Below are 12,510 nucleotides of genomic sequence, written 5' to 3'. Positions count from 1 at the left end.
CGTGAACCACGCACATTTTAATCTCCTTCTTTTTAGTAATGAGGATTATAGGTTCTTTACAGTAGAGCTTTTTGTCCTATAATATGAGATTGAGATCCGGAAAACTATCCTACCTACAGGTTTTGCTAGGAATGATCATCCTATCACAGAGAGACTCCTTTACTATACGCCAGGATCATCCCTACAATTGACACTTAAGAATCATACAGTGTTCTCTGTTCCAATCGAAATATCTCTATCCTGAGATGGCATCACCCATCCTCTCCACATTATCATTGATTCCCTCTAAGCTCACAGTTTCGAAAATGAAATTTTAAATTTGCACTCGACCGCGACGCCACGGGATTCTTAATTTACTAAATTAGTCATCCGTAAGTGGAATTCCCAGGTTCAAATCCAGTTTAATGTATTGTGACTGCTTCAGCAAAAGCTACGTTATCTACTCCGGTATTGTGAAATACAAAATAAAATAGTTAATATTCGTGCTTCCCTTATCCTATCTAAACTGATTAAACATTTACCCAAAATCGTCCTAAAACCTTAATTTTCATGCCTACTTTCTGTCAGGAAATTTAAGTTTCCATGATAGAGGCAGAGCAGACTACGTCTCCTGTCGCTTATCACTTTACTGGCCGCACCGTCACTTTACCGGCCGCATTTTTGACATTTCCAAGTGTCTATAATGACTCCTGTCATCACTGACAGATTGACATTACTCAAAACTTCTATATACCTACACATTAAAATTTTATATTAAAATACAATTTCGGGTTAAAGTTTAATATAAAACTCGTCAGTAAAATTACATTACCTGACTCGGAAATTAAAGTACACGGTCCCAGAGGAGCCTCGCACTTCAATATTTCCTCGCCAGTAATGTGTCATTTTCCTGACTTTTATTATTCTTTGCTTTTATGTAAATAACTATGCGTGTATAGGTCGTGAAGCAATTGTAACCGTTTGCATTGCTTGTTATATGCACATTCCTTTTGCGAAACCGCACATACACAGATGCGTGTCAATGGTATTACTTCGACTAAGCAAGTAATATTTATTACTTTATGTCTTACTAACCTATCATAGCACATTTTATATCTGTGATACGCGGGCATAAAGTACCACTTTATGCCCTAGGGCATTAAGTATCACCATAGTAACTCATTTATACTTAATGACAAAACAAACAAATATTTGCAGGTCTTTGAAGATCAGAAACGTCAATTATTAATTGTCAATACCTACTAAATCACAAGATTGACCTTATATTTCATATAGTTTCTTGAACCTCTTCCTCATTCACGATGAATTGAATTATTTAAAATTACGTTTGACGTTTGGATGGTTGCAATCACATTATCAAAAACGAACCACGCATACTCGATCAAACATAATGAATTATTTTGTAAACGAATTTTGACGAAGAAAACTATTTGTAAAACATAAAATTGTGTATGTACCACGGGCATAAACTGATGTTTATACTCTCGGGCGACTAAAAAGCTCTCGGGCCATAGGCCCTCGAGCTTTTTAACTCGTCGCCCTCGAGAATATAAACATCACTATTATGCCCTTAATACATAAATAACTATTATGGCAGTGACCGTAAACAATGCATGTCATTCCCATAAGCCTCTATGTCAGGATAATAAACCCTTTTAGAAGCGCTGCAAATTTAATCAAAAACAAATTCTGTAAAATGGGCACATTACAATAATAAAGGGAGGTTTTCGACAACGTAGCCTGTGTCCTGCATTAGTACTCTTGTGTCAGAACTACCATAAGTGAAGTCTTTCACTTTCTACCCTTCATGGTCTTCTAATGAAAGGACTCACCGAAATGAATTGGTTTGTACAAACTATAACTTTCCTGCGCGACTCCTTTCCGAGATCAGTAGGTCCCCGGAGGGAGGAGGGAGAGAGTAGACGTTAATTTTATCTTTCATGGTATTCCAAATAAAAGGAACTGTTTTCTACCAACTACCGGCCTAATTTCTGACTCAGTATCAAAGTGTGGAGGGGGCTGGTTTTATCATTCATGGTACTCTAATAAAAGGTGTCAACGAAAGGAATTAATTTCTACCAACCATAGCCTTCTCCTCGACTCGGATATAAATAATTCCTTATATCTCCAGAACTTGCCGGAGGACGGTACTCATAAAGGGCGAATGGGACGTCTGAAAGTGCTCTCTAGTGGTGATGTCAAAACTTTACGAGCGAATAATATATCCAAAACGATAAAAAAAGGCAAAATGAATTGTTTGGACGAGACCTATCTATCTAACAAGAAAGAAAACATCGAGAAATATATTGCATGCTACTACCTTATAACGCAACCATTTATTAAGCCATTTCGGTTTTAAAAAATGCGCTTTATCTGCACAATTTATACTTGTTTCTTTTCTGAATTAAGGCTGGAATTAAGGTACACTGTAACAACTTTTATTCAATTTATTGCTTAATAAAGAGATAAGTTTTTCGTATGTTAAATGACGTAAACAAAAATTCGTGCAAATTTTAGTAAGGGTTTTGAGAAACCTATAATTAAGACATAGTGTTTCGTGCAAGTGATAAGCTAAAAGGATTGTTACGGTTTCTTTTATAATCGCTCTATGGGGGATGTTAAAGGCTTGAAAAATAACATTTTCTAAAGTAGATTTCGGTTTAAATGATAAGATAAATATAAAAAATGGGGAGAATTTGCTCATAAATATGCAGCTGTATAATAGCAATTTAGAAATATTTATAAAGCTTTTAGTTAATGCGGGATTACTCTTTCATTAATTTATGTTTTGCCACTAATTGTGAAATATGGAATAGCAAAGTAGTCCAGTCAATCTATCCCGTTTCCCCATAAAAATTTCTGTCTATGAAAGAGTAAGTTAAAGTAGAAATTCTGCTTATTAACATATCAAAACACGAATCTCCGAAAACGACCACTAAAATTTTTAATCGTTAATTTATAATGCGTTGATCTGGATGATTCCGTAGCACCATTAAATTTCAAGGTAGCACGCATTGAGATCGAAGTGGAGTGCGCGTCCGGAAGGCGGAGTGAGTGAATCAGCTGACGGTTTGGCGTAATTGTCGTTTTGACAGTTTTTAACGTAAAAAATAGGCATTGTAAGACATAGGTGGATTTCCACATAAAATTGAAAGAAGACTAATTTTTTTCATTGATATTTTTTCGATTAGTTGAGCCACTTATTCTGGGGTTCAGCCAAAGTGGTACCTAGCACTGTGTTGGGAATTTTCTATCTCTTTTAATAAATTAATAATATTTAGCGGCCATTTTCGGAGATGTTTGGTTTGATATGCCCGACCGCAGAATTTCTACTTTAACCCTACATATATTTTTGATTGACAGAAATCATAATCTAAAGGAACTGCACTATAGGGCCATACAGAATTTATTACTTGCGTTTATTTGTTTTATATTCAAGTACCTACTCCGGATATGAAACTCACGTCGCAGGTTTTTTATTGAAATAAGTGGTGGAGGTGGAAGCCTTGGATCACTGTGCTAGCTGTTGGGGAAAATTAAAATAACGTATTTATATTACTGTATTATTTGAAAAGTACCAAAACTATCAGTTCAAGCAGGAATTTCGGCTTATGAATTGTAACTAGCCGTTACATGCAACTTGTGATACACTATCCTGTACACGAAAAAGTGAAATATCCCTGTATCATTGATCTTTGAAGAAGCTGGGTGCCACTTAATATCAAGGTTTTCTTGAAGATTTTTTTTAATTGGTCAAAGTACTCATGAAGACTGAAAGTAGCTGAGAGTTTAAAACACTTGGTGAAAGATAACCGGTACAATTATTGAACTCCCTTGCTCTCATATTTTGTTTACTGATTTCCGATTTTTTGTTTTGTTTTTTCTCATTACCAAGTGGAAAGTACCTGTTCATTTATTTTGCGATAGTGACTATCTATAGATGTAGGTATTTAACTCATATTAAAAACAAATATTATCTTAAGTTTATTTTGCTAATTATAGAAAACAGTTTTTTTAATGACAAAAATGTCAATTAGTTTAAGTAAGTATGTCCTAAAAAATCACGATTCGCCAAACTGAAACCACTGCGAAAACAAAGATGATTTGGAAATGAGTAATATAATTCTTTAAAATTCTTCAGTTATTCGCATTACTATATCTTCATTTCCAATTTTTCTGTGTAATTTAGAAATAATTCAACCTGAATAAATTCTGGTTAATTAAAATATTATAATACAAAGAAAAAAAATAAGCACCAACACGACGTTAAATTTGGTCATCAAGGGATCCTAATTTTTTGGATTGGAAACCAACACCCAAATTAACTTTAAAAAAAAGACAATCGCTGAAATCTGTTGAACCAGTTCAATCATTAGCGCACCATTGATTTTCAGCTAGCTATAGGTCAACAGGAACAAAAGTTGTGAGATTTCTAATGAATTGGGTTTTCCGCGTTTTTTCAAAAACCTTGAAAATGAACTCCAAGCACATTAAAAAAATTAGTGATACTCATTTTTTTGTCAAGAGAAATCGTTGTGATTAGCAAACACGATTTTAAAATGAACGGCGTTTGAAAAGTTTCGAATGACCGCCACGTTGCTGTGACGTCATTACGCACTGTGGCGCTCAGCCGTATCGTTGCTTACAATCGATTTAGAGAAAGAAAACGTCGTTTTGACGGAACAAAGTGTCGAATAATTATTGCATTTGTGCCTGGGTGTGATAGTAGAAGTCATCGCGAACCTAATAAATTGGATATTTAAACGTCCCAACAGGAAATATACGAAAAAAGTTCGACGTGATACCGCACACATTTTGTCTATTTTCACTTCCACATATCTAACACCCTAATTTTCTCGTTGAAATCCGTAAGGGGCATACTTTATTAGGTACCTACACTATACCTTGTACTATACACACAAAACTTGATGTTATACTTCCTATGAACCATAACAGATTTGCTTCTGGGCTTTGACTCCACTCAAACGAGTTTTCGAAAAAAAGGCGGCGACCATTAACCCGTCAACCTTTGGCAGACTATCTAACTGCCCCTTTAGGAACCAGTCAGAACTCAGTTTATGGCCGATTGCCATAATAAGTCTAATCGAACTCCTATCAGTGTCATGCACTAATATAACTACCGATCGGCAACCCGCGTAGTGACGTAAGCGACGCTCGGCCAAGATCGGCATGTCGTCGGTTGCATGACAAAATTTGAAAGTTTTACGATATTATAGGTATGTTGTTTATTGACATGCTGCAATTAGGGAAAAAAGTTTTGTATATGAGATGTTTAATTACAGGTTATAAACTTTACAGTAAGACACAAAAAAGTTACAATATTTTTTTTCATGAAGACCCTATTGTGATTCGTTACTACTAGAAATCGAGTTTTCGCAAGATTTGATCCTGAGTTGTGTCATAATTATTGCATATCGCACTTTTCTGTGGTCAAGGTCAAAAGTTTAGGAGCAGTTTAGCCAAAATTCTTACCTATACACCAATTTGTGCGCACTCATTTGGTAACCTCATCTACTTTGATCAAAAGATGTCAAAATCTACTGGAAATAATTTTATTAAAAACGGGGGGGGGGGGGGCGACAAGTGGAAATACACAATGTAGTACATGCTATTTGGTTACCTTCAAGTATAAATTCTGGTTTCTGCATGATATTTTATAGTCATTATACCGTTTAAAAAAAGACTAGAACAACAACAAAATTTGACTTTTCAATATAGTTCCCCTGTACTGGTTTTGAATACAGGTATAACACCGTTTTAATTACGTCTTTAATCCAGTATCAAACTATTTATGTGGTTTTTCCGCAAAATGGCACCCAGCAGCTGCTACATGTTCGCCATATTGCCCCTAAATTTTGTCCCCGTTAGTGTTTTCTTTTTGAGATTCGGGAACGAAAAATAGTCACTGAATGCTAGGTCTAGACTATAAGGTGTTTTCTTCAAAGCCACAAGCAGGTACATCAGCTTTTTAAGTCTGGACTTGTGCACTGGTGCATTGTCGTGGAGCAACAAGGCACCTTGCGTCAGTTTTCCACGATTCTTTACTTTAATAGCATCTCTAAGGCAATGCTATGCATTTACATAGTACTCTTGCGTTACCGTACTACCCTTATTCATATAATGAATCTCATGAAAATTCTCCCAAAAAATGGATGTCTTTATTTTTCCTGCGGAAAGGGCGACTTTAAACTTGTTAGGAGGGCTGAAGTCACTGCATCGACTTTTGTTTCGATTCTGGATCATAATGATGAACCCAGATTACATCTGCAGTGACAAGTCGGTTGATAATTAAATTTGGTTCATCACCACAGCGCGCCAAGAATTTAACCACTCCCAAATAGATGACTTTAGAAGGGAAATCATTCAGCCAACACAAATAAAAAAGACCCCTCTTAGCTTCTTCTGCGACGTTTTAAACAATCATCTGCGCAGTAATATTGTACAAGAATCTTAATATTAAACTGACACGTATTATAACGTAACAATTTTAACATTACAAAGTTATCTTGATTCTACAAAGTTCTCTTCTGCGAATTTTGAACTTGATGTAGATTGAACTTCGTTTCGGGCCATTAATTGCACCTTCGGGAATAAAACACATATTTTAGTCCTTTGATATCTAATATACTATTGTGTAAACTACGCCATGCGGACGCTTTATTTGGTATCAGCACCTACAGTAATGATGGGTCACCCTGTATAATGCATGATATAATTGTCTGTCGTTATTGTTGTCATCACCGGTCAGTGCGATAAGCGGAGGTGAGGAAAGGAAAGAATGTTTTATGAAGACGAAGCAGACGGGAAACGTCGGCGCAATTTTAGTATATGGCAGTCCGCAAGTTTGTATTGCGATCACAAGTCAGTCCTTATAATCGTAAAGTTTTTAATATGGAAGAAAGTTAGAGAGTTTTCTTTACGTCGTTGTAAAAATAGATTATAATAATTCGAGTTTTTTTAATATCATGCTTTATATGCAAGTATAAACTTGGAAGTGATTATTTATAAAACATGTCGAAGAGTGTTCATTATCCATCTTCATAGAATAAGTAGGTTTTGTAGACCTTGAGTGATTTAGTCCTTAAATCTAAACTTTAATTATAACCCTAACTTCCTAAAAGTAATCAAAACCTGCTTAGTGAGTCATTGGGTACATATCGCAAGAGTCTCTTATTGTTCCTTGACGGATTCATAAGGTTGGTTGCCAGATCGTTTGGGCGTATGCTGAGTCCTTTCCAAATGACCGCGTTTGGAACGTAACAGGGTGCATTTACAATCATACGTAGTACTTTTGACTGGAAGCGTTCAAGTATTTCCACATTGGAGTTGGAAACGGTACCCCAGAGTTGGATTCTATAGCACCAAATCGGTTTATTATGGCTTTTTAAACAAAGAGTTTGTTGGTGGTGAGTTTAGATTAAGAGTAGGTGTTTTTGCCATGTGAGTCCTTTTACTTCTTCTTGCTGTGCCAGATGAGTGTTGTTTAAATAAACAGTAGGGCAGCTCTGGGGAAGACTGTAGCAAAGTTATCGGCGGCTAGAACCTCGGTGTCGTTCTCAAATGTTGCTATTAGAACTTTTGGTGTAGTCGGAAGGTCGGTCGTGCATATTAAGTATAGAAGAAGCCCAAGGACACTGTCTTGTGGTATTCCGGCCATTATCTCATATAGATCAGGTAGTTCAGTGCCCTCTCGTTAGAGGGGATTTCTCCGGTTTCGGGATGAGTACGATTTGTGCTACCTTCCACTGGCTTGGAAAGTACCATATATGTGCAAAATTGCAATAGTTGTGTGAGGTATTTTATTCCCCGGTAAGGCATTTGTGTAAGAGTTTGCCCTGCAATCAGCTCGTACCTCGGTGCTTTTTTGGGGTGTAGTGTTCTGCTTTGCACTTTGGCGATTTTGATGCGTGGGACAGGTGGTTGAAGTTGATAGAGGGTTTCAAGTATCTGTATTCTATTCGGTTCATTTTCTGATGGGTGTTGTTGGAATACTTTGGACAAGTTCTCTGTAAAAACACGAGCTTTCTCCTCATTACTTCTAGCACATGATTCTTGACGGTACTGATGGGGTCTTATGACCTGTTTAATATTTTTGGTCTCTCGCCATAACGAGTAATCGGTATTTTGTTTTTCGGGAACGTGATTTAGTAGCGTGGCTCACTGCGCATTTAACGCAATGTGATTGTTGCCTGGTTATGGTTTCTAGTAACTGTACCACAAGTACGACAACCTTGACACCAGTTATAAAAATTGGAGGGGGTTTTGGAGTTTTATCCTTGGTTTTCTCAGTGTCTTGACAGGTGTCTATATCTTGATGGCTGTCTATATCCCAAAACAACAATGTTTTTAATCTGTCCGCAACAGTGTCCTCAACCCCCCTGCAAGTGCCAAGAGACGTGTGCCTCGCAAAATGAGTTTTGAGATTTTTTATAATTACTTTCTCCTAACAAAGTGATCAAACAACACGCTTTCCGGAGGTTGCAGTGTTTGTAAATGCACAGAAAAAGCACACGAACTACAGTCACTGATAGGCAGGGCGGCACAGGACTAACTGGCGTCCCCGTCTGACCTCGGGAGCGTAATTTTTACCAGCCGGACGTTAGTAAAGGAGGTACTGACGGAAATACGTTTTGAAACACTAGGAATCCGAATCAACAAAATCTCGATAATGTCGGTCGGTTTCTCTGTACTTTCATTTCCAGCTACACAGCTGAACTGATTAAATTGTGTGCACATATTAGACATGAAAGGAAGAGCTGAAAAGTTTTTGGGCGGAACTTGTTTCGGTCGAACGCATGTGCGTGGTATTTTTCATCTGGCCCTAAGTGCCTATTTTTGTTTCAGCTTAATTGATTTATTGATATCGAATAGATTTGTTTCATCTGTAAATGGTTAGCTTGGTGTTTCAAGTTTTCATGTCAAACTTTCTATTCGTCCCAAGGATTGAATTTAATTTAATTGTTTGAAAATAAAGAGGATTTCTCCTAATTACGTATTGATTATCAGGTGTTAATTAAAAATGCTAAATAATTCTTGAGAATTGTGGATGGAACATGCAAAAGCGGCTTCGACAATTAAAATGTAAATGAACATTCTCCTTTGGCCACGTCTATATAAAGAAATTTCACAGTTTTCTACTCCTAATTAGTTTCTGATTTCTTATTTGCCAATCAAATACATATGCATTTACATACTTTTTCGTTTATATTATCAGTATCACTCTCCTAATTTTCTGTTTTCGTTTGAGTCCACAAAAAAGGTAATCAGTATATAGGTATTAATTATGTACACGGAGTGTGTTGTGTCTTCCCACTCTGTCAAGGATATCGTACGAAGTAGGAACAAAAAGAGCTTCCCAAAGATTGCGTGAAAAGCGCCCATCTAGACTCTTCTGGACTTGTTACGTTATGTGCGTTACATTAACCAGGCAAAAATGAAGTGTGCTTTGGTATACGTATACAGGTTTCTGAAATCCCGTTGCTGCATGCTGCATTCTCCATTTTCGGTATACCATTACTACATGCCAAATTGAATTAGTGCGGCAAATTGGATTATACGTTTAATCAATATCTATCTATGTTTAATTATTAATAGAAGGTGTAATCTATCAAAACTACTTTGATTATTCTTTAGTTTTTAATTACTAAGCTGTAATCATTTTAATGGTCTTATTTTTGGACTGTACAGTACTGGTGCACCTAGTAAATATCTCAATGATTAATCAGAAAAATTCCTACACTTCATAAATAATAAACAACGTGTCGTGATAATTTTTTAGAGACACGTGCAAAGGACAACGCCATTGAAGATTCTTCATTTAACCGACATACACTATAGCGCTGACTACCAAGTAGGTTCCAATGCCGCATGCGAGGAACCATTGTGTTGTCGTAACGGCAGCTCACCTTCCAACGTTACAAATGCTGCCGGTCACTGGGGAGATTATCGAAACTGTGACACGCCATGGCACGTTCTGATTGGGACGATCAATCAAATTGTCACAGAGCATGTACTTACGTACGAACAAGTCACCCGATCTAAATTGCTGATTATAGAGAAATATCGACTTCATCTACTTCACGGGAGATATAGTTGACCATAAGGTTTGGGACACGAGCGTGGATCGCAACACAAGAGTAATAGTCGACGTTATGAATTTACTAAGTGGAGCGTTCAGATCGATTCCTATATATCCAACCTTAGGCAACCACGAGACGCACCCAGTGAACGCGTAATCGACCCCATCATCTCAAACATTTTTCTTAATGCAGCTTCTAGGTTTTCCCCTTCTACAATTACAGGAAGGTTATCCACCCAATGGGTGTTCGATTTAATGCGCACCGAATGGAGAAAGTGGCTCCCCAGTGCCACCCAAGGAACGATTTCAGAAGGAGGTTACTACACCGTTCTGGTGCAACCTGGTTTTAGAATTATTGCCCTTAATAGTAACGTGTGTTTCTCCTATAACTGGTAAGGATCTCCAATTAAAAATAAAATGTGAAGCTATCTTATTTAGGTGGTTGTTGTACGATGATGTAGATCCCTACGATCAGCTGAGGTGGTTGGTCCTGGTGTTGTTCAAGGCTGAACGTAATAACGAGATTGTGCATATTCTATCACACGTACCCACAGCCGATGGCACCTGTTTACAAAATTGGTCAAGAGAATTTTTCAAAATAATCCTTCGGTATCGGTTGGTACCTTTTCAACTGAAACAGTAACGAGTCGTTTTAGGTTTTCGCATATCATTGCTGCGCAATTCAACGGACACACACATGCTAAGGAAAATATAATTTATTACGAAGGGAACGATTTGAGCAACCCAATAAATGTGGCCTTCAACGGTGGCAGTCTCACGCCCTATTCTGACTTTAATCCAAATTACGTCGTATACGACGTTAATAGACTGAATTTTGTAAGATTAACGACGATCGCGCGTTTCCTCACCTACAACTTTTAGGAAGTGATGGATTACGAGATGTGGATTTATGACATTTCCGAATCAAACTTACATCCGAATCGGCCTATGCGCTGGTTTAAACTGTATTCGTTCACGGATGCATACAAAGTTGACCGCATTACTCCGCACCGTATGAACGAGCTGGTTCAGAACATGACCAGGGACTGTAACCTGTCTAATCAGTATTTTAGGTAAATATCCATGAAAGCGTTTCGGATTTTGATTCAAGCGGTTACAGACTGAAATTCAGAGATGCGGAGGTCTCCACTAGTAAAGGATGTAACAGAGATTGCGTAACGGAAAATGTCTGTTACATGGTGACGCCGTATTATAAACACGTGGATCAGTGCAATTTGCTTAAGGAAAGTCTAGACATAAATTATAATTGTAATTTTCAGTAAAATAAGGGGGTAGGTCCGATGATGTTTCGAAATTACAAGCAAAACCGTATCTCTTTGTATTTTGCTAGAACAGAACAGCCCGTTCTACTCCAATGGCGTAATATTCATAATGATATAATAGGACTTTATTGGACACAAAATATCAATATAACGAGAAGAAACAAAGAAGAAAACAAAAAAAAATATGATAGTGTCCAACTGGCGAAGTTCAGGTGTGGAAAAATCCTTACCTGCTCTTCCACTTAACCAATTAACGTTATTTACACAATCTTATTTATAAGGCAAGTCTGAGTATACAATGAGCATGGAAAGAAATGATGTACGAAAGATATAAACAAACAATAACTTCAAACTAAAGTTAACAATCACAGATTATTACTTAAAAGCAATTTACGGACCTGATTTTTAAACTTTTTAATCTCACAACACTTAACATCCAGAGGTAAATAGTTTTATATATTACCAATTACATAAGAAAATGATCTTTCATACATAGTAGATTTATGTTTACGAATATTGAGTAGATCCTTACGACGGATGTTAATGTTGTGAACATCGGTACGAAACGTTATCTTATTATATAGGTAGGAGGGCGATTTATAGGTAACAACTTTATGAAATAGGACCGAGGCATGAAGGAAACGTCTTTTATTCATATTAAGCCAAGAAACCTCATTTAATTTATGTGAAATAGGAAAATTTCTTTTTATTCCAAAGATAAGACGGAGACATGGTTTTTGTACAATTTGCACTCTCTTAGAGATATGTTTCGTGAGACAGGGACCGTAAACTGTGGAACAAAATGTGAAATGCAACAACACTAAAGCATTGCACAAAGTCATTTTGGAATTTTTATTGAGGAGATGCTTTATACTATAAATATATCGCAAGTTTGCATAAGCGCGCTGGATACACGACTTTATATGTTGTTCAAATCTTAAAGCAATGATCAGCCGCAAAATTAACAAAATTATTCAAGTCGTTATTGAGAATAGTAACAGCTGCTTCAATTTTATTAATTTCAAAACTATAATACAGTTGCGTGTCATCTGCATACACGTGGTAATTACAATGCTTTATTACATTAAAAATTTGGGAAGTATATATAGAAAATAGAAGAGGACCAAA

The 12,510-nt window shown here is 36.8% G+C and overlaps 2 protein-coding genes across 4 annotated transcripts in view; both read left to right on the top strand.

Moving 5' to 3' along the window:
- Nucleotides 1-12,510, top strand: part of LOC116169370 (transient receptor potential-gamma protein) — a 433,246-nt gene that overhangs the window by 127,174 nt on the left and 293,562 nt on the right. The gene's annotated exons all lie outside the window — the stretch shown is intronic.
- Nucleotides 9,913-11,814, top strand: LOC116169387 (sphingomyelin phosphodiesterase-like). 2 transcript variants are annotated; one of them, XM_031485473.1, is made up of 6 exons: nt 9,913-10,252; nt 10,300-10,491; nt 10,538-10,708; nt 10,756-10,936; nt 10,982-11,172; nt 11,220-11,814. In XM_031485473.1, the coding sequence occupies exons 1-6, from the start codon at nt 10,173-10,175 to the stop codon at nt 11,380-11,382; spliced, it is 978 nt and encodes a 325-aa protein (XP_031341333.1). In that variant the 5' UTR covers nt 9,913-10,172; the 3' UTR covers nt 11,383-11,814. The 2 variants fall into 2 exon arrangements, with proteins under 2 accessions (XP_031341333.1, XP_031341334.1); XM_031485474.1 differs by having other exon boundaries at nt 10,160-10,252; nt 10,323-10,491.

Source organism: Photinus pyralis, unplaced genomic scaffold (genome assembly GCF_008802855.1).
Source record: "Photinus pyralis isolate 1611_PpyrPB1 unplaced genomic scaffold, Ppyr1.3 Ppyr1.4_LG4, whole genome shotgun sequence".
Lineage (NCBI taxonomy): Eukaryota > Metazoa > Arthropoda > Insecta > Coleoptera > Lampyridae > Photinus > Photinus pyralis.
This window is presented reverse-complemented; position numbering and strand designations above follow the sequence as displayed.

Excerpts from the sequence above, each read along its gene's own strand:
- LOC116169387 (XM_031485473.1), top strand. The coding sequence starts at position 10,173 with ATGAATTTACTAAGTGGAGCGTTCAGATCGATTCCTATATATCCAACC. Across the intron at positions 10,492-10,537 it reads GTGTGTTTCTCCTATAACTG|GTGGTTGTTGTACGATGATG; the intron begins GTAAGGATCTCC and ends TATCTTATTTAG. Across the intron at positions 10,709-10,755 it reads TTTTTCAAAATAATCCTTCG|GTTTTCGCATATCATTGCTG; the intron begins GTATCGGTTGGT and ends GAGTCGTTTTAG.